Source organism: Meleagris gallopavo, chromosome 9 (genome assembly GCF_905368555.1).
Source record: "Meleagris gallopavo chromosome 9, MGAL_WU_HG_1.1, whole genome shotgun sequence".
Lineage (NCBI taxonomy): Eukaryota > Metazoa > Chordata > Aves > Galliformes > Phasianidae > Meleagris > Meleagris gallopavo.
In genome coordinates, this window is record NC_139412.1 from 9,350,182 (window position 1) to 9,370,539 (window position 20,358).

General features: G+C 38.4%; 1 protein-coding gene across 5 annotated transcripts in view; it reads left to right on the top strand.

The window, feature by feature from the left end:
* Positions 1 to 18,867, top strand: part of BRWD3 (bromodomain and WD repeat domain containing 3) — a 55,219-nt gene extending 36,352 nt beyond the window's left edge. For 3 of the 5 annotated variants that reach the window (XM_085230719.1, XM_085230723.1, XM_085230720.1), the window contains 19 exons: positions 586 to 662; positions 1,579 to 1,756; positions 2,076 to 2,192; positions 2,491 to 2,598; positions 3,729 to 3,853; positions 4,072 to 4,154; positions 4,689 to 4,800; positions 5,075 to 5,136; positions 5,227 to 5,382; positions 5,662 to 5,782; positions 6,560 to 6,685; positions 6,778 to 6,859; positions 7,333 to 7,389; positions 7,925 to 8,068; positions 8,349 to 8,501; positions 9,822 to 9,985; positions 10,577 to 10,674; positions 11,182 to 11,337; positions 12,531 to 18,867. In XM_085230719.1, coding sequence (XP_085086845.1) covers positions 586 to 662; positions 1,579 to 1,756; positions 2,076 to 2,192; positions 2,491 to 2,598; positions 3,729 to 3,853; positions 4,072 to 4,154; positions 4,689 to 4,800; positions 5,075 to 5,136; positions 5,227 to 5,382; positions 5,662 to 5,782; positions 6,560 to 6,685; positions 6,778 to 6,859; positions 7,333 to 7,389; positions 7,925 to 8,068; positions 8,349 to 8,501; positions 9,822 to 9,985; positions 10,577 to 10,674; positions 11,182 to 11,337; positions 12,531 to 13,321 — 2,910 coding nt within the window. In that variant the 3' untranslated portion in view covers positions 13,322 to 18,867. The remainder of the gene's footprint in view (positions 1 to 585; positions 663 to 1,578; positions 1,757 to 2,075; positions 2,193 to 2,490; positions 2,599 to 3,728; positions 3,854 to 4,071; positions 4,155 to 4,688; positions 4,801 to 5,074; positions 5,137 to 5,226; positions 5,383 to 5,661; positions 5,783 to 6,559; positions 6,686 to 6,777; positions 6,860 to 7,332; positions 7,390 to 7,924; positions 8,069 to 8,348; positions 8,502 to 9,821; positions 9,986 to 10,576; positions 10,675 to 11,181; positions 11,338 to 12,530) is intronic. The other 2 variants (XM_085230722.1, XM_085230721.1) reach the window with 2 other exon arrangements.
* The last annotated feature ends 1,491 nt before the right edge of the window (positions 18,868 to 20,358 follow it).

The following is a 20,358-nucleotide window of genomic DNA, read 5'->3' on the forward strand; positions in this document are numbered from 1 at the left end:
CCTCCATACTAGTACAATATTCAAAACTAGATTAAAACAGGTCGTGTATTATTGGAAATCTGAAATATTTTCAAGTAATTTTAACTGGATTGGGTTAAACCATTTACAGTTTTGGACATTCACATGCTGCACATATATTCTAGATCAGATTCAGTACTTTAATTTTGTCTGCATCTGTAGATTTGTTGAAAGAGATGTTGGTATTAATCATTGATACGACAATAGGAGAACTTAAAATATACCAGATTACATATAACTTTTTCTTAGTAGAGAGACATGCAAAGTAAAAAGAGACTGAGAATTGTGCATGCACTGAACATACAGAATAGCTATACGGACAAGAGGCACCAAAATTTATTAATCAAACACTTAAATACAAACTCATTCTAGTGCAAGTACTGTTAAAATTCACACCAGGAATTACATGTGTAGTATAATATTAAGATAAAGTAAGAAATTGTGGAATTATTTAAATTAGTCCTTAACTAGAAAGCTTCCTCAAGTGAAACAGACCATGTAACTTGAAAATAAAAATGGTACATGTAAAACTTTGCCTCAAAGTGAAGCCTTTTGTTTTTAATACAGGAAGATGAGACAGTTGGCACAAGTGATGCGTCTGTGGATGATCCTGTGGCAGCATGGCAAAGTGACAGCAGCTCCAGGTACATTTATTAGCCTCTTTATTATATTAAGTAATTTGAGTAAGATAAGTAAAACATTTGTTTTGATATTGTGAAACTATGATTGCAAGTTCAGGAAGAAGTGTTACTGAGTAACCCTGTAAAGATACTGATTTGTTGATGCCCTATGACAGATTGAAGTGAACTGTCATAGAATAAGTAGTTTAAAATGTTAACAACAAAAAATTCCAGAGTCTTATCAAGTAAATACTTGTGTGTACTTGAGTGATTTTAATATGGTGACTTGAATATGTATGAGAAAGTTTTTGAAGAGTGCCTCCTTTCCTAATCCCACTTAAAACATTTCCTTTTTATTTTTGGAATTGAAGAACAATTTTGAAAGAATTGTTTCTATGAAAATCCCCATTTAAACTAATAACTTATTGATGCCATTTAGTAGTGTCTAGTAGAAATAATTGATAGAAACGCATGCATATCTTCTGTCTGTTTCAGTAGTTAATTTTTCCATTGTCAATACATCTTGGTGTACAAGTTCCACAGTCTCTTTTCTTAATGCTGTGCTTTTATGACTGAAAGGGACGTGAGCTAATACTGTGAGTCTTACTTGGATATTAAAATTGGAAATGTATTTTTAAGAGTGCTCTGATTTTCTAATTATTTTCATGCAATTAAATCAGTTCTTATAAAGTCAGTCTATGAATCAAATTAGTATGAAAGTAAGTACCAAACAGAATTTCTAGATTTACCAGGAATTTTCAATTGTTAAAATAATCTGCTAAGATATCACTTAACTGTTCTTTAAGAGAATGGAAATGTGCCCTAATCCTGATGCCTGTTTCACATAACCACAAAAACAGGTTGAAGGATTGGACCTTTCATTCCATTGTGTGAAAACTGAAGTGCTGTTTTCTTTCTTACAATTTTATATTATCTACAGTGATTCATCAAGTGAATATTCTGACTGGACAGCAGATGCTGGGATTAATCTCCAGCCTCCAAAGAGACAAACGAGGCAGGCAGCTCGGAAAATCTGTAGTAGTTCTGAAGATGAAAATTTGAGGGGAACAAAAGGAGTGGAGCAAAAACGAAGGAAACTAAAACAACCTAGAAAAAAGGTTGGCATTTTTAATTTATGAGGGCCTTTTTGACTTCATAAATACACATGCATTTTTTAACTGTTTGTGTTTTTTTCCTAATAATTGTTAAGGAAGACCAACAGTGTATTTTTAAAGAAACCTAGTCTATCTATGAACATCTTAATCTTCTGTTTTATTGATAATGAACGTTTCTTACCACCCATGAGTTAGTTGAGATTTTTGGAAGGTTCCAATGTTGCTTGCCCTTATATATAGTTATTTTTAGATCACGCTTTATAATCTATTGTAACTCTGCCACAGTAATTGCAGCTTGTGCTCTAAATTTAATATATTTAAGAAACCAAGTGGACTGCTTTCAATGGAAGGGGAACCCAGTGAGGAGTGGCTGGCCCCGCAGTGGATCTTGGATACCATACCCCGCCGCTCACCTTTTGTCCCGCAAATGGGAGATGAGGTAATTCCAACTCTAGCAGTTTTTAAATTCCCATCTAGGCTGATGAACTTTTGTTTGGTTGGCATTATTAAATCTAGCTTTCAGTGACTCATGGTCAAGATGGCTTACTTAGGGAACCAGATGTTTACAGATAGCTGTCCTAGTCCCTTTATGTGCACGTGCAATTTCTGAATAGAAAGAATTGTTTGTGCATTTTCAAACAAATCTCTGTGCTTTTTAAAGATCTCAATTTTGAAAGTCTATACAGGAACAAAACTATCAGTAAAATAATTTTTTTTTTTTTTAATTCTCATTTAAGATCATATACTTCAGGCAAGGCCATGAAGCTTACGTGCGGGCAGTAAGAAAAGCAAAAATTTACAGTATAAACATGCAAAAACAACCATGGAACAAAATGGAACTCAGGGTAAGTTTAATGGATACTTCAAAGTGCTGAATGCCTCGATAGCGTTAACTTGGCATTACAAGCCAGTATGAAAGAGTGTTGGACTAGATGACTGCTAGAGGTCCCTTTTGCATTTTTTTTTTTTTTTTTTCCTTCTTAACTCACTCAAGCAGTATCCATCCCACAAAAGATGCTTATAGTTCTATCAATGCTCTGCAATGACCTGAACGTTCATTGTTTTAAATGCGATTGCAACAAGTAAGTAAAGAACTTAATATATGCATAAGCTTCCTTGAACAAGATGTAGTTAACGTATAATTGTGTATGGTAATTCTTGGAAGAGCTTGACATTATATTACAACATGTTTTAACAGAATGAAAGTATTATAGATTGTTTGGCTAGATATTATACTTATGTATTTCTTCTATTTTTTCTTAATCTTTTTACTTTTGAGTTACTGAGTCCAGTGGCACCAAATGCTCAGTATTTTCATATTGTGTTTTGCTTTATTTAGATTTCATATCAAGCAAAGAGCATATATAAGTGCTAATATTCATATACATATGAAAAGAATTGCTTTACTGGAAATATATCCTGATATTAGTGCTAGGTACTAAGTGACTCCACCTGTAATCTTCAAAGACATCACTAGGATACCTTTCAAAGAATAAGGAAATGCTATTTCACTTAGGATACACATCTTAACACTTGCTCATGGTTGACAAGATGTGATTGTACAATGCTAATATTGAATTTCCACATCAGAAGAAAGAGTTTCCTTTTCCTTTCCCTGTACATTGCTATACAAGGGTGAGAGGCCTTGGCTTTAGTCAGAAATAACTCTTGGTGCCATCAGTGTGGTTGAAACAGAAAGTAGTGTGCCTTAAAGTCTTCTCACAAAAATTAAATAAGTTGTGGGCATCTTGCTCAGTGCCTCAGTGTATTTCTGAACATCTTTTATTTTTAGTTTTCTTTTTAAGGACGCTGTGATTAATTTTCAGTTTTTGGTAAAGAAAACTTTTATGGGTGGAATTACCTGGGCTGCAAAGTGGAAACATTTATTTGTTGTTTATAGGTCTGGTATTTTAATGTGGATGTTTCTATTGTAAACATGTTAAAATAATATTGTTCTGTGCATGTTGATTAATAGGAACAAGAATTTGTGAAGACTGTAGGAATTAAATATGAAGTTGGGCCCCCTACACTTTGCTGCTTGAAGCTTGCATTCCTAGATCCAATCACAGGCAAAATGACAGGAGAATCATTTTCCATTAAGTGAGTAACTGAAATTCTGATGGTATTCTTTAAGAAATTTTATTGAGGTGTAGAAGCTTTCCCCATTTTTTTTTTTTCTTTCAAGACACGATGGCATAAATTCATTGTTATGCCAAACATGAAAAGAAAATGCATGAATTTTTGTGTTTGGAGACTGTATTTTACGTATGGTACAATGCTTGTGGGTAACAGAAGTAATATTTTTCTATTTCACGAAGGTATCATGATATGCCAGATGTTATTGACTTCCTTGTGCTGCATCAGTTTTATAATGAAGCCAAAGAGAGGAACTGGCAAATAGGTAACGACCTCCACTTCCATATGCTTTGCGGAGTTTCTTTGCTTGCTTAATAGGCTAAAATTTGGTGTTTGTGTACTTTTGAATTTCTGTGAACATCATATATTTCAGACATTGAAATGGGGGAAGAAGTGCTCACATCACAACAAATTCTAACTTTTAGGTATACAAATTCATTTTCAAGCAGTGCTTATCCTAATATAAAATAATTTTACTGTATACTCTATTAATAGCTTTACTTTGTGATAAAGATTCTAGAAGATTATAAGTTTTATTTTGTAATTAATTTACAGATCTTGTGTTTTGTAACTCTCTGATATTCCTATAGCACTCCACAGCCTGACTTCTTAGAACCAGGCTTGTGATTTGTGGGGAAGTATTTGTAAGATGATGTGCAGCATCTTTATAACACAACGTAAAAAGGCCGGGTCACACTTGATACTGTAGTGATCATTGGAAACATTATTTGATGTTTACTACAATTCCTGTAACAGAAAAGAGAAATGATAAATTCTGCAAAAATCCTCTTCCTTATAGGGGATAGATTTCGCAGTATAATAGATGATGCTTGGTGGTTTGGAACTGTGGAGAGTCAGCAGCCTTTTCAGGCAGAATACCCTGATAGTTCCTTCCAGTGCTACTCTGTTCAGTAAGTACTTACATAGTTGCAATATATCAGACACGTTGATGTGCTCGGTGTATACTTCAGGAACATGGATCCTTTTTTTCCGTTGAAATACATAATAAGCTGCTTTGTTTTCATGTATTTAATGATGATCTTATTCCTAAAGTAATTCTTCTAGCATAAATAGAATTACTGTGAATGCATGGGAGGAAAAATATTTGTTGTTATATTAAGCCAGATGAAAAATTAAATGCTTTAATTTATGTATTTGAATGTATTTTATGTTTATTTTTAAAAGCTGGGACAATAATGAAAGAGAGAAAATGAGTCCATGGGACATGGAGCCAATTCCAGAAGGAAGTAAGCGTGTTTTGAATTCACATCCATATGTAAAGAAAATAGTTCTGTGTCACTGCCAGTGCTCACTGTTGTTGAATTCTTCACGTTTAGCTGCTTATCCAGAGGAGGTTGGTGCTGGAGTCCCTGTGACTCCAGATGAGCTGACGGCTCTCCTCTACAAACCCCAGGAAGGAGAATGGGGGGCCCATTCCAGAGATGAAGAATGTGAACGAGTAATTCGGGGGATTGAGCAACTTCTTTCTCTTGGTATGTTTGGAGAGAAAAGGTGGAAATTTTAAGGACATCAGCATTTGCTGCACATGACTGAATGGTAGATACGGTGGAATTGGCATGAAGGATTTCAAATGTTCTCAGCTAAGTAATTGAAAAGAGTCTGTTAAATGTCATGTGGTGTCCATGTATTACTTTTGCTGAGTTCTTAGAAAGGAAACATAGAAACTATTATAAGGCATCTTGTTATTTTATAACTTTCCTGCTGGTATCAGCTGAGGCATCTGAATTACTTTGGTCTTTTTTGTCTTTCAGACATTTCTAATCCCTTTGCTGTTCCAGTGGACCTTAGTGCCTATCCCATGTATTGCACTGTAGTTGCTTATCCAACCGACCTCACCACAATCAGGAGGAGACTTGAAAACAGGTTTTATAGGTCAGTTTATTTTTGCTTGTTTGTAATTTACACTTTTTCTGTGGACTATTTGAGCAAAATATGTTTAGCTAAATAACAAGCAATGCTATTTAGGCAACGTTTGGTAAACTGAAGGCATAAAGTGAGATTCTGTTTGACTTTGTAGAAAGTAAGTCTTTGCTGTATGATCATTCTTTTGGCCACGCTGTTAAGGCAAAAGCTGATGTGTCTGGATCTGGAATGTCCTTTTTGTTACACATTCAGAGTCTTAGTCCCTGGATGCACTGTAGGTAGACTGTATTTGATCTGTATTTTTGCTGCCTTTGAACCAGATACTTATCTAGTGCTGCAGTTGCTAGAATTGGGCTAAATAGTGCTTTAAACTAGAAGTCTTAGTTTTTTTCAGTTAATGTGGTTATAGCTAATATCTTTTTCTATAATGCTCTTTTCCCTATGGGACCTCTTTATCTGCAAGGTTTTCTCTAACTGAGAGGGGACAGCAATCTTCTTCAGTAGGTTTGTTTCCTCTTTTCTTTCCACTCACTGCTGATTTGAAGAGGGATATCTTTCCTTCACAAAGTTAGCTCAGCCTGCATACTTAATGGGGCAGAAAGCAGTGTCTGAACAGAAACCACTTACTTCTGTCTCTGACAACCTGTTTCTTATGTACTTGAATTATTTTTTTATTATTATTATTTTTTTATTTTTAACTCAGTAAATCTACTGAAATCAGAAGGTGAATGGTGTACCCCTTCCACTCCATCCCTTTCATTTTTGTTGTTGTTGTTGTTGTTTCAGGAGAATCTCTGCACTGATGTGGGAGGTACGATACATTGAACACAATGCCAGGACTTTCAATGAGCCAGACAGTCCTATAGTCAAAGCAGCCAAAATCGTAACAGATGTGTTACTTCGTTTCATTGGGTAGGCATTTCTTTTGTCATCTCCATAGACCTGATGTCTTGAGTTTCTAAGAAATTCACTTATGTATTTTTACTTTTCTTATTGCTCTACAGGGATCAGAGTTGTACAGATATATTAGATATATATAATAAGGTGAAAGCAGAAGACCTGAGCAGTACTGATGAAGAGGAAGAGGTAAGACCATTAAGTACGATTGTGAGAACTTACATTTTTTTTAAGTTCAGTATCTGAAAAAAGATGCAGAATTTAATGTAAGAGACTGCATGAAGTCAGAGTAAACTCGGTACAGCTGCTAATGGCACGAACGTTTAGGCAGAGGTATATAGCTCAGCAAGACTGAGACTTAGCTGAATTCTCAAGGACTGAAAACAAGCCACTAATATTTCTCAGATACTTACATATGATTTCAGTGGAAGCAAATTTGGGATGGAAAAGAGATGCAGTGGCTTTTCTACCTTTTTTTCTACCTTCTAACCTGAAGTTACGTAACTTCTGATTTAAAACTGGTTTCTGTTTTGCTCAAAACTGTCTTTTCATTTGAGTAGTTTGTAACTGTATTAGCTGTTATGTAGTTGTAACCCTGCTTGTTTCCATTGCTCTGTGTTCACACAAGCTTTCATGTGTGTAATCATCACCTTTTCCTTTAGGTGGCAGAAGTAGATGTAGATTCAGATGCTCCAGGAACTTCCTCTGGAAAACGACGAGTGAGTAAATCTTTTTGGTTGATTTAGTTTACGAAGACAGGTAGAACAGGTACTAAAATAGTCAGTTAGTTCTGAAATAGTTTAAATCTTTCATCAGCCTATAGTCTGGAGTTCAAACAGTGTGAATTTGGTTGTATATATGTCAGTGCTGCTAGACTAAGAATGTTGTTGCCCAGGAAAATTTAATTGCTGAAGAATCTTGTTTGTTTGTTTGATCTGAAGGATATCTAGAACAAATTCACTTTGCAATCAGAATTGAGGGAAAAGTGACAACAATAGCAGGCTTGAATCTGAAATATTGTGTACTTCGTATGGATTTGAGTAATTATCTATTGCCAGAATAAGCATATTTCTGCATTTTTGCATATTGCTTATAGTTGTGCCATTATTATTATTAAAGCTACGCTTTAACTTCTTGCAGTTCTGTTTTTAATTATGGAAATCTATTTCAAATCAGAACGCTAGTAAATTAATAGGAACTTAAAGTGGGAATTCTGAATATTTTGAAAGATGATTAAATATATCTGTTTCCCAGCAGGTAAGACGACGAATAAAAAGACAGCCTGTGAAAGGAAGTCCTGATGCTTGGAAAGAGCAATGCAAGCAGTTGTTAAACCTGATTTACGAAAGAGAGGACTCTGAGCCTTTTAGACAGCCAGTGGACCTCTTCTCCTATCCTGTAAGAACAACTTCCATACTCAAAGTTTTAACAAGCTGATGTTCATCCTTTGATAAAGTTCCACATTGAACATGTTTCTAATCTTCCCTTTTATTAGCTGGAATTGATCATGTTCAATGCACCAATGTTTTCAGAGAACTATCTGCAGTAACTCTCATATCTCTGTCCTAAGTGAAGATAATTACATGACAGCCATTGTTGTGGATGATAATTTAGATGTTTTCAATTGTCATAGACATTGTTATTATCAGCTTTTATTAATTCTTGAATGTTCTTGTAGGATTACCGAGATATTGTTGACACTCCTATGGACTTCAGCACTGTGAAAGAAACCTTGGAAGCAGGGAATTACACTAGTCCCTTGGAATTCTACAAAGATATTCGTTTAATATTCTGCAACTCTAAAGCTTACACTCCTAATAAAAAGTCTCGAGTAAGTAAAAATTTAAATTTCTTCTTTACAAAGATCTTGGCCTTGCATGAATACAGTACGTGAAGGATGTCAGGTGGGTTGGGGTAAGCTCTGAAGATAAAGACTAGTAATTTTTTGCTTGCTTGAGTAGAGAGAATATTAGTGGAGAGTCACAACAAGACAGGTGATTTGAGGGTGTTTTATATGTGCTTGACGTCAAATTAAGCTTGGTGGTGCATTATTTACTGCTGTGCACCCCCTGGGAAACTTCCTCGTGTATTTATAACTGAGCAGCTTGTGAGTCAACTCCCAAATTATTTTAATAAAGTGGTCCATCAATATCCATTTGCTTAAACGCTGTGAAGTGCCTCAGTGGGATGATCGTTGTGGGAGGGCTGGGGCACACAGCTGGGCCTTCTGCCACTGTAGGTTCATCAGCTACCAAATGTGTGTCAACATCCTGAGGTTTTCTAGTTTGTTTTACTGTCTTGGCAACAGCATCCCAAGTGGAGGCAAGAAGGGCAGGACAGTACATGCCAGAGCTAAGGAGACATTGCTGCAATGTAAGAGCCAGGGGACAGGAATTAAGTTGTGTGAATGGAAAGAAAACTCCTTGTCAAAGAAGTTTGGTATTCAGAAAGACTGCAAGAAATGGGAAGAGGTATAAGATATTGATCCTGTTGTCTTGATGGTATTTATGTGACATCCATAAGACTGTATGCAACAGAGGAGTATAGACATGAGAGAGAAAATAAATTTTGTTTTTGTATATACTGTTTGAACTATGAGTTTACACAATTATATGTGAAAAACATTCTAAGTAAAATTTTGAACAGAAGTAAATAGTCTGAAATACAGAGAGAGACATGAGTGAATTTAGGAATGAGGATAGTCAGAGGTGTGGTCTAGAAAGAAGACAGGGAAATAGCTTAAAGATTTTGATACCTGACTTACAAAAATTAGGAGCGAAGATGCATCAGGTAGCTTTTCTCTGCAGTTCTAAAGGGATGAGTGTAAGGACTCTTCATTAGGGAATTATAGCCAAAAGCTTAGATGAGGGGACAACAAACTTGCTGTTTTTTTTTCCCCTTGGTACTTCAAGTTATTTTATGGATTGCTTCCATGCTCTATGGTGATTAAGAATGGAGCATAAACACTTTCTGTCATAAGAATAAACTTATCTCATGAATGGAAATTATCTGTAAAGAGCTTTGTAGTTGAAGTCGCCATGAACTTTTCTTTTGCACTGAGAAGCTGATGTCTAGGTAGTTTTTTATACTTTTTTGCTAATCTTCTATTTAGTGAAGTTCTGATAAGTATGGCCATGCTTTCTCACCCTAGATTTATAGCATGACACTTCGATTATCTGCCTTATTTGAAAATCATATGAAGAATATCATCTCTGAGTACAAGTCAGCAATGCAATGCCAGAGGAGGAAAAGGCTCCAGTACCGAAAACGACTGAGAAGCAGCAGCAGTTCACCATCAACTAGCAGAGCCTCTAGGTAACATAATACTAGTAAGATGTGCTATCAGTATCATTTGAGACACATTATAACAGTAGTAGACAAACCTTTGTAAATAGGCAGCCAGTAATGGTATTGCTTGTTTCTTGATACAGTTGTTCTTTTGGATGGTAAAATCATGAACACAAATCCCATGCTCACTTCATGTTTGTGCCTAATTCTGTTAAGTGTAAGTCTATGGAATTAGAAGTAATCCCTCTGGATAAAATGGAAAACCAAATTTATTTTTGCCGTTGTTTCATAAAGGTTGAAAAAATACTGTGTTAACACTTCATTGACTTCTGTATGATACGTTATCTATAAAAACTGAGTATTCCAGTTTCAAAAGGTGAGATGAAAAAAAAAAAAACCCTCACATGCCTTGCGCTTAAAAACTCAAATGCCTTTGTCAAACAGGATATTGTAACTAAGTTTAGTGTTACTACATCTTTGCAGGCACCAAGGGGAAAAAGATCGTTAGTTTTATGACTCTTATGCAAAAAAATCCAAGGCATCTTGCAGGGGAAGTTGTCGTCTTTGATTCCTTTGGTATAAACAGTTTTATCTCTTTGGGGTGTTTTGTGTCTTCAGTCCAAAAGGGAAACAGAAGCAAATGAAGATTCAACCTAAAACCAACCTGAATACCTCATTGCCTTTGACTAGGACCAGCTCTTCAGTTTCATCTCATGGTGAGAAAGTTTCTATTATGCCTCCTTTCTCCTGTAGCAGCTTGTCTGCAAAATGATGAAGAAGCTGAAGGATATTTAATATTCAGTTGAAATATTATATTCATGAGACACATGCAAAACTTACCTGTTGAACAAGCAAGTAGCAAAGTCATGTAAATACGTGGTCTGTAGATCAGGTTAACAGAACGTGACCCTCTGTTGGTAAGTTATTGGTAAGGTTCAGAGAATAAAGTAACTTGGCCTGTCTTTGCTAAGAATTAGTTGAGCTTGGACTTCCTGTACATAGGCTTCCTTCGTATAGCAACTACAAATACATTAAGTTACTTTGGGTTACACTGTGGAAGAATCTATGTCTCTTCCTGACTGGAGAGGCAGCTTAGTGAGACTAACCTCCTGGCTTTTAGGCCACTGACTAGCTACAGAACTTCCCAAAAATAGATACCCTTTTCAAATGTATAAATAGAGGATGAAAGATACTCTATTGAGCTAATGGTATCCCATTTTAAGTTTCAGATACAACAGAGGAACCTCTGGGTTCAGCCACTGGTGAAGTGGAAGTCCAGCCATCTTCCTCAGGCTCAAATGCACAGAACCGAAGTGGAAATACCATTGATCCAGGGAAAATTAAACCAGTCAGAAGTAAACTGACACCAGTGAAACAAGGTGGGACATAACTCTTCTATTCTTTCCATGACTGATTTCACTAGAAATGGAAGCTGGTTCATGTTGATCTTATGTTATTCTTGTCTGGGTCTAATATACTAACCCATATTCAAACTAATTTAGCTTATCATTTACAGTTCTTGTTGTCCGAATGGTGGCATGCACATATTGCTAAATGTAATTCAGTGGAGTCCTTTAAAATTTCTCCTGATGGAAAAACTTCACTGCTCTTAAAAGTCTTGAGAAGTACAGTTTCTTCAAGAATGTCAAAAAGGCAAAAAAGCTGAAAGAATCTCCACGCCAAAACCTTATCCTTTAGTAATCAAGATGAAACCAAAGATAAATAAAAGAATTCCAATTTTAAAAATATATTTTTTTATTATAATTGAAATAAGGTGTTATAATTGGAAGTGGAAACAGTTTGAAACCTTCACTATTTTGTCCTTGGGGCACATCAGTCAGAACTTTCACTGAGGTAGGCATTGACTTAGTTGAAATTTCTGAAGTGTTTCTCAAGTCCATGCTACTGTGCTATAGCAGTACTGTGTATGGCAGATGAGCTTTTTGTATCCAGTGTGAAAGAAGATATTGACAAACCTGATGATGAAGAGTAACCCTAAAAACAAACTTGGTCCCAAGACAGCAAAGCGCTTTGCTATGTTTTTAACTCAAAGCATTCAGAAATCCCAGTAATTAATTTGGGGTTGTTTAATGTCCTGAAACTGTTTACCACAAATGCTCCCTAAACAAAGCCTTTTGAGAACTTGTGTTTGATAGGAAATGAGTACTACTTGCAGGCTGTTGTTTTAATGTGTATTTTGGGAGTTTTAAATAGATCTTGGTGGTTTTTTCTTGACACTGTTGGTAGGATTTGTCTAAGTGCTTTAGACATTTGTGTCCAAGCATGTCACTGTGTTCTCCTTTTATTGGGTGGATTTGTATTGGACTCTTAGTCAAGAGTGTCTACAGTCTTTACTTCAGTATGTGCTGAACTGTATTTACTTCTGATAAATTTTCCTCTTAGAACACCAGTTTGCGTACACAAAACATAAAGGTCATCTTGGTGGCTAGCTCAGAGTTGGATCATCTCCAGAGCATGCCACAAAGACATACGAGGTGAATCCCAGTTTCTGTGGTCCAGTTTAGCTCAGACATGATTATGATGATAACTGGATAATTTTGTGTTTGCTTAGATCACTCTCCTGATGGACCACTCACAAATGGTGATGGCAGAGAACCTCGGACAGGAGTGAAGAGGAAGCTAATAAGTGCATCAGAAGATGAGCAACTAGAAGAGGGAGAGGCAGAGGAAGAAGAAAAGAAAAGAGAATTAAAGGAAAAATCTGGTTTGTCTTCATCAGAAAGTGGGGAATCAGGATCTAGTTCAAGTTCTGAAAGTAGAAGTGGCTCTGATTCAGACTCTGAATCAACATCTAGAACAGATCAGGATTACATTGATGGAGACCACGACTACAGCAAAGTTGTGCAATCCAAAAAACCCAAAAGAAAAATCAAAAGAAAATTCACCAGTGGGAAAAGGACCTGGCAGAGCAGAGGGACAGGGAGGAGAGGTAGGTGGGGAAGGTGGGGGAGATGGAGCAGAGGGGGAAGAGGTGGTAGAGGTGGAAGAGGCTGTGGCAGAGGAAGAAGAGGCGGTGGCAGGGGTGGCAGAAGAGGCCGAGGAGGCAGAGGAGCCTCGCGAGGAGCCACCAGAGCAAAACGTGCCCGAATTACAGATGACGAATTTGAAACTCTGTTTGGAGGACAATTTGGTGAAAATGTGTTTGGAGGCCGATTCAGTAGAGCACCTCGAATCAGAACGAGGAATGAGGGTAGAAGAACTGTCCTGTATAACGACGATTCTGATAATGACAATTTTGTGCACACCGAGGATCCTTTGAACCTTGGTACTTCCAGGTCAGGCAGGGTGCGGAAAATGACAGAAAAAGCCAGGGTCAGCCATCTCATGGGATGGAATTATTGACAGATGAAAAACTTTGGAACAATTTTAAAAAGAACTTCAATGGCCTTCTACTGCAGGGATTTTACCAGAAAATCTACCAAGCAAGTTGTGCGGGGACTCCACTCACGTTTCACAGTGGTGCTTTTCCATTATGTCAGTTTGCGTTTGTTTTAAAACTTCAGATCGCCACACTTCATTGGTCAAAGCAAGCCTTATTCATTAGGCCTTAAATTACAGAAATTCTTCCCCACACACTACGAGTTCATCGCATTAAAGAGGCTTCCAGCTTCTCAATAAGAACGTGACATTTTGAATCATGGTTATGACTTCTCTCCCTTGTTTTGTTTTTGTATTATAGAAATAGCACCTTCTTACAGAGTTTTTATGTGGTTTTTGCCATAAATCCTTATACACAGTAATAATTATAACTTTTGCACAATACACCAATCCTAAAGGCAGCTATAAAATGTTTACAGTTTCTATATTGTAAGAAGGATCTGGATTATTTTAATCTTCCCAGGCCAAACAGTCGTGAATTGTGCTGAACTGAAGTATTTCTATACTACAGTTATGAGGGTCCTGATGTGCTTTCTATCGGTTCTTCGTTTGTGTAAAAAGTGACAAAGGGTTGGTGCCTTGTAAATATGTAGCAAACCTTTGATGTGGTGTGTCCTATGTGTGCATTAACTTTATTAAAAAGAGAATACTTGAGAAGTATGAATATCTAGACAAAAGGTGCCAAATGCAAAAGTTACTTGCATCTATTTTCTTTTTGTCCTCTCATATTTTTATAGTATTAATAGAGATTGTGCAGCTAAGTGGTAACTTCAACATTTGAAAGGTTCCTCCTCTTCGAAGCATAACGTGATTTTTAATAGTAGCTCGGCTACCTCTATTTACAACTACTGGAAATTTAAAAGAAAATAGATGCTATTATTCAGTACGTGTTGAAGAAGTACTGGCAAGAAGGAGCTGTAGAAAGATGGAATTGTTCACCGAGTTGTGTAGTAAAGATGTCTTTATTGACACAATGAAAACAAATCTAAGTAATTATCAGAGTTTTCAGAAGCGTAACGTTTTCAGCAGATGGCAGTTTGTTGGTGCAGATAGGCCAACTGTTTCCCATACAATTCTGCTGCCACTTATTCAGTGCAAATCTGTGTTTGTTTTAGTTTGTCCCTTGAAGCTGCTGGGGAAGCAGAATGGAACTGTGGTGGCTGGCAGTGCTGGGAAGTTGCTATTCCATCCTGCACAAGAACTCTGGTATCTCAAGCTTCCAGAAGCGAATTCATGTTGCACTGTGTTGTTGTGATACTGCAGAATGCTTACTTGAAATCAGAATCATTTTGGTAGCAGTAGTAGTAGTACAGTGTGTGATGATACGAGGGAAACGTAGAGGCCTTTCTGTGGGTGCAGACCCAGCAGCCAGGAGCAGGCGCTTTGCGTGGGCTGAGCTGGTGGTGGCAGCTTCTTTGCTCAGCAGGGTCTGTTTGGAATGCATGTGGAGCTTTGCTTTTCTCCTGTTGTCTGAAAGAATCTGACAGTTCCAGCTCGGTTGGGTGAGTTAGATTACACTGAGAGAAGAAAAGGAAAGAAAGAGATTGGATGTTTTTGGTGTTTTTCAATACTCTTTTTAAAAGCAAAACAAACAAACACAAACTTTCTTCCAGTATCCTTAAGTTCTTCTGTGCACGGCTTGGTCAATGATTCTGGAAAACCTCAGGCAGCAAAGAGTGACCCATGTATATTCTCAGATGCAGAAAGAATTTAGTTTTTGCCTTTCTATATTGAGCACTATCTATTTTATCTCGCTTTCCAGAACCTCTAGTTAGAAACAAAATGACTTGAAAAAAAGCAAAGGTTTAGTTTTGTGATGGAGGAAAGTATATCCTAAATTGCTCAGAGCATTAGTATGACTTAATGGTACAGCAGAAAAATCACACTTTATCAACTGTCTTGAATCAGCCATAATCCGTTTCTGAACTTAATTCAGTTGTGTGGAAATACAGTGCAGAGATACTGCTAGCTCTGTATTGGGCTTTAAAATATAAATACCTGTCCTATCATCTCTCTCTCATTTTATATATATATATATATATATATATATATATATATATATGCATATATATATATGCTTATATATTTATTAAAAAAAAAAAAAGTATTATTTCTTTGACTGATGGCTCCTCCTGCAAATGGTAACCAGGAATAGCACGTATGCATCTGCTCATAGTCAGAGCCGTACCTCTTTTAGATCAGTCCTGTTGAGCTAATGTAAACACTATGGGTTCTGTTCTAAAGCCTGAAAATCTTGAAATGCAGAAGAAATGCTTTCCATATATTTCTGACTGGCCGAAGATCCACTTACATATTTATTTTGTGTAGGGGTTGGGGGGGAGATAAATATGTGGATTCCAGATAAATCATTTTATAATTTGTGTATTTTAGCAACAGGTAGGATAATATTAAACATATTCTCAAATGTATCTTTTCTATGTAATGAAGTACTGTGAAGATAACAGTGAAGCATCACTTTGCTGTGGCGTAAGTATTAATCATATGTGTTACATGGTTAAGAGCTAGGCAGCAGGGTGTGCTGGAACAACGGAGCTATTGCTTATTTAAAAAGAAAAAAAAAAACTTTTTTTGTGCATGAGAACTTTTTTGTAAGCATGAAAAGTAACTTGGGTTTAGAGATGTTATTTTTACTCGGTTTTGTATCTGGATTCTTTCTCTGAGTTGGGCAAACGATTTCTCATCGCCTCATTCTGTTGGAGAATTTTAATGTTATGGCAACTTGGATGCTTTCTCTCAAATCCAGATTCTGCCAGGAGCCACTTGCTGCTGCAGAAAGCCCTCTGGGTGCATCAGCAGCAGTGAGCTGGTTTAAGCCTTGTGCTGTCTACTCCAAAACTGGACCTAAGAAAAAGGTTTGCAGGCCTGCTATTAGATTCCTGAAGGCTAGCAGGGCATGCATGCAGGCCTGGGGCTCCTCTGCTGCTGCTGGTTAATTCTTGAGCTTCTGTGCTGCAAGATGCAAGCAAGGTTCCCTGTAGCCATGAGAGGCCAGGTGTTCTTCTGCTGTGTGGCCCTTCTCCTGAGTGCTGGGGGTGTGAGGGCACTCTGAGGTGCCCTGGGAAAGGGGCTTCTGTCCCAGGGGTCACTGCAGTGGATCCTCACTCTCAGCTTTGTGCTCTGACAGGGCTGAAAATCCGTATTCTTGGATTTCTCCTGGCTATGGATCTGCTCTCTGTATTTTCCTGGACTACAGTGTGAATGACCAAGCTCTGTTTGCAGTTTTCTGATGTGCTGTTGCATCTCTTTAGCCTGAACTTTGCCCACTTTGATTTTCTGTCATCTTTTGCTTTTCCACTTGTTGTGTTCCACCCCTCTTCTTCGTCTTCTTGTTATTGCCCTAGGTTATTTATGATAGTTTTGGAATTCTATGGTATCTCAATGAATTTTATTTCAGCTAGGCTGTTAGAGTGTAAGACTTCATTCTTTTGCCTCCTGTTTGTCTGGCAGATGAACTTTCCCACCAATTCCCATGTTTTTCATATCTTCCTCTCTCTGTGTTAGCACCATTCCCCAGCTGCTGGAGGTGCCTGGGATGCATCCATCACATCTCCTCCTTCTCATCCCTCTCATTGCCAGTTTTATTAAAAAAGAGAGAGCCCATTATGCTTGCTTCCTAGGGCTTGGAACAATCTTGGGTTATGCTTTCCAGTAATAGAAGTTTGCTGCAGAGCAGTAAGCAGAGGTCGCTGCCTTGTCCCAGGCAGCTCCACCCTGCAGGTGAACCAGCTGAGAAGAAGCATTTAGAAGTAATTTCTAGATGATTTTTGGTTGCCTAAAATGTTGTACCTTTTGCATATCTTAGTTTTCCCTGAACGTTCTCTGAAATGTACTCCTCAGCTGCTACTTCTGCACAAAGCGTGCCGAGCCCTGGGAAGAACAGATGTCGTGTGCTAACAAAAAAATGTGTTCAATTTATAAAATATGAAAAGATAGACTAAAATATATTGCTTTTGACAGTGGCGGAGGCTCTGCTGACCTCAAAAAGCAAGATAACCTTGGCAAGCACTTGGAAATACTGCTCCCACGTGTCTGACAACTGCTCGAAATCACACACTGCTAATATAAAGAAAAAAAGGTTGGAATCTCTAATTTCTGATAAGAACTGAAGGTTTCCACCTCATCGTTAACTTTGGGTGGTGAAGGTCAGGGAAAGCCAAATAGCTGTCGGTGTGGGGATGTCTTGGCAGCCCCACCGGGCATTGCTGCGCTGTGCCACCAGTCCCATGTTTTAGTGACGTGTTTGTGTGCTTACAGTTCTTGATTTACTTCTTTTAGTCGTCAGGCAAGGTTTATGAATTACGAATTACAGGATAGACCGAAGGAGCAGTTACCAATCCGAGGAAGAATCTCTATTAGGACCACAGGGAGCTGTCATTGTGTTCTTACGAGTATGTATTATAGAAAATTACTGCGCATGTGCGATAGATAATTTTCAAATATTAGTATATGGGAGGTGTGCACCTTTGGGGAAAAAAACAAAAACAAAAAAACTCCTTTCTGTACAGTAACAGCCTGCAAAACCTAATCTAAAAGTTGTCTTCTTTAGTATTAGAAATGCGGAGACCAGTTGGGAGCTTGTACATGTTTAATACCCCCCAGCAAACGTACACAACTGTGCTATGGATCCCTGAACCTTTCCAGTGGAATGCTGTCACAGCCTTAACTCTAGTATTATACAAATGGTGCTTAAATACATTTATGTGCATGGATGTGGGTACCTGATACAAGAACTCAGAACGGAGCAGCTTAGTGCTGCGTTGGAGAGTTGCTACTCCAGGGAAATAGCTGCAGCCACATTGGTGAACTTCCAGATGTGGAACTCTCTGGAAAATACGTAACCTCGTGGACAATTAAGGGCAGTTGCTCCGTTCTTGGGTTGCTTTTTGCATTGGCAGTGCTGGGCAGGATGGGATGGGCTGCTGCTCCAGAAAATCCCAGCGCTCCCTTTCTGCCCCTCGAAGCCCTCCCGAGAGCGGTGGCTGCTCAGATGTATTCAGAAATCTAAGTCTGGTTGTTATTTTTTCCATAGAAATACCAATATAGGCTTTTCATTCCTGCATAAGTTGTTATAGCAGACTTGCTTGAAGTACCGGTCCTTACCATTGGTGTTGAAGCAGTGACATTCACCACATTTAGGCTCTACAGATCATGCTCTGGATGACTTAAAATACTCCAAGAATGCACAAAGCTATTAGAATTATATACTTTCTCTGTTGATTTTTTTTTTTTCAGGTGATATTTATGCCCATATCTTCACATCCGCTATCTCAGGTCCCTTTAAATGAATACTTCAGGGATTTTGATGCCACTTGTTGGCAGACCAAATGTAATATTTATATGCAATGAGCTGTTAGTTTTTGTATTGTACAAATGTAAATTTGTAAAGATTTTTTTCTAGAGTTTTTTTGAAGTCACTTATGTAATCTAGGATGTTTCATTTTCCAGCTGTGGGATTGACTTAATAAAAAAAAAAAAAAGAGAGAAACTGATACTTTGGTTTTGCATTGCTTACTGAGTAGTTCAGAGTTAATAGACAAAAACAACTCACAACTGTGAGCTTTTCATTCTTTATTTAACCGTGTCATTTTACAAAGAGGGATGCTTGTATAAATGGGATAGATGTGGATAATTTAACCCCATGAGGGGATGGTTGACCACAGGAGGGGCTTAATGGCATGGTGGCTGTGGGCAGGTTGGTTGCTGCAGTGCTTGGGGTGCCAGGGGCACATGCAGTGCTTTATTCCTGCTTCATCGTGCCTTACACGGATGGAGCTGCAGTGCGTTAATTCTTTCACTCAGCAGGAAAAATCCAGTGCTTCTGGAGTATGGAGCTGTGTTATTTTCACTCTGCTGTTGAAGAGAGAAAGGCAAATGCTGCCCAAGGAGTTTCCAAAGCAAATTGCATTTCTGCTTTTGGTGGGGCTCGTTTCTGACAGATGCAGGGCCCCGCCATTTGTTCTGTCACTTCGTTACGCTCTGCCCGCACTGGGCTCCAGGACAATTTATAAATCTGTCTGCACTAGCAGGAAAATATTTTATTTCTGTATTTTTCTCAGTAAATCTGGCTGGATTCCCACAGTCTGTTTTGATTCCTGGGTGTGCAGTGCACTGCTGGGCAGGGATGGAGAGGGGCGGCGAGGTGAAGGCAGTGCCCTGGGACAGAGCTGGTGCCTGGGCTGTGCCACCCTGCTGCCTCAGCCCCTGGTGCTGTCCCTGCACCAAGCCCTGTCCTCCCCATCAGTGTGGTGCTTCAGGCTCCAGGAACGGAAAGGTTTTTTCATGTCTTTGCTGCACGCTGAGAACAAAAGCAAATTTCTGTTTTACCCGTGCTGAAGCTGCCACTGCCTATACACATCGGTACTGGCTTTGGCACTGGGAGCTCCGTCACTTCCATCAAGGCACTCCATCAAGCAGCTGAAAAGGGAGCGTTCTGCAGGTGGTTTTTCTTTTTTTTTTTTTTCCCCAAAAGAAGCAATTAGCACTTTTTTGATAGCTGTATTGTGCGGTCAAAACCCCCAAATGCTGTGTTTACTGCAGTTGGGAATGCATTAAGTTTATTCACTGCAACAAAATAGATTTTGTTTGAGCCGAGGAACAGATGAAAGGCTCTAAAACCGTATTTTTCCTTTGTCTCAGCACTGCTGAAAAAGCGTTGGAGGAAGGTTTTGTAACAGGCACCCTGTCTATCCACCGCCGTGCCCGTGCTGCCACGTAATGCAGTCACGAAGAACCGAGGCTGATTTCCACACTGAGTCACTGCTGGCGCTTTGCTGGGCGCCTCGTAGCACTCGCTCCAGCTGCGGGCAGCCAGGGCAGGTGCACGACGTCCTGCTTTGTGTACACAGCAGCTGTGAGCAGGGCAGGGAGCAGCGCTGCCAGCCACAAAGCGCCCGGAGAATAATGCTAAATGACGATCAAAGCGTTCCTGATGAAGCATAAATTGCCGGGGAGAAAATGCGCTCTACGAGAAAAAGTGAAGT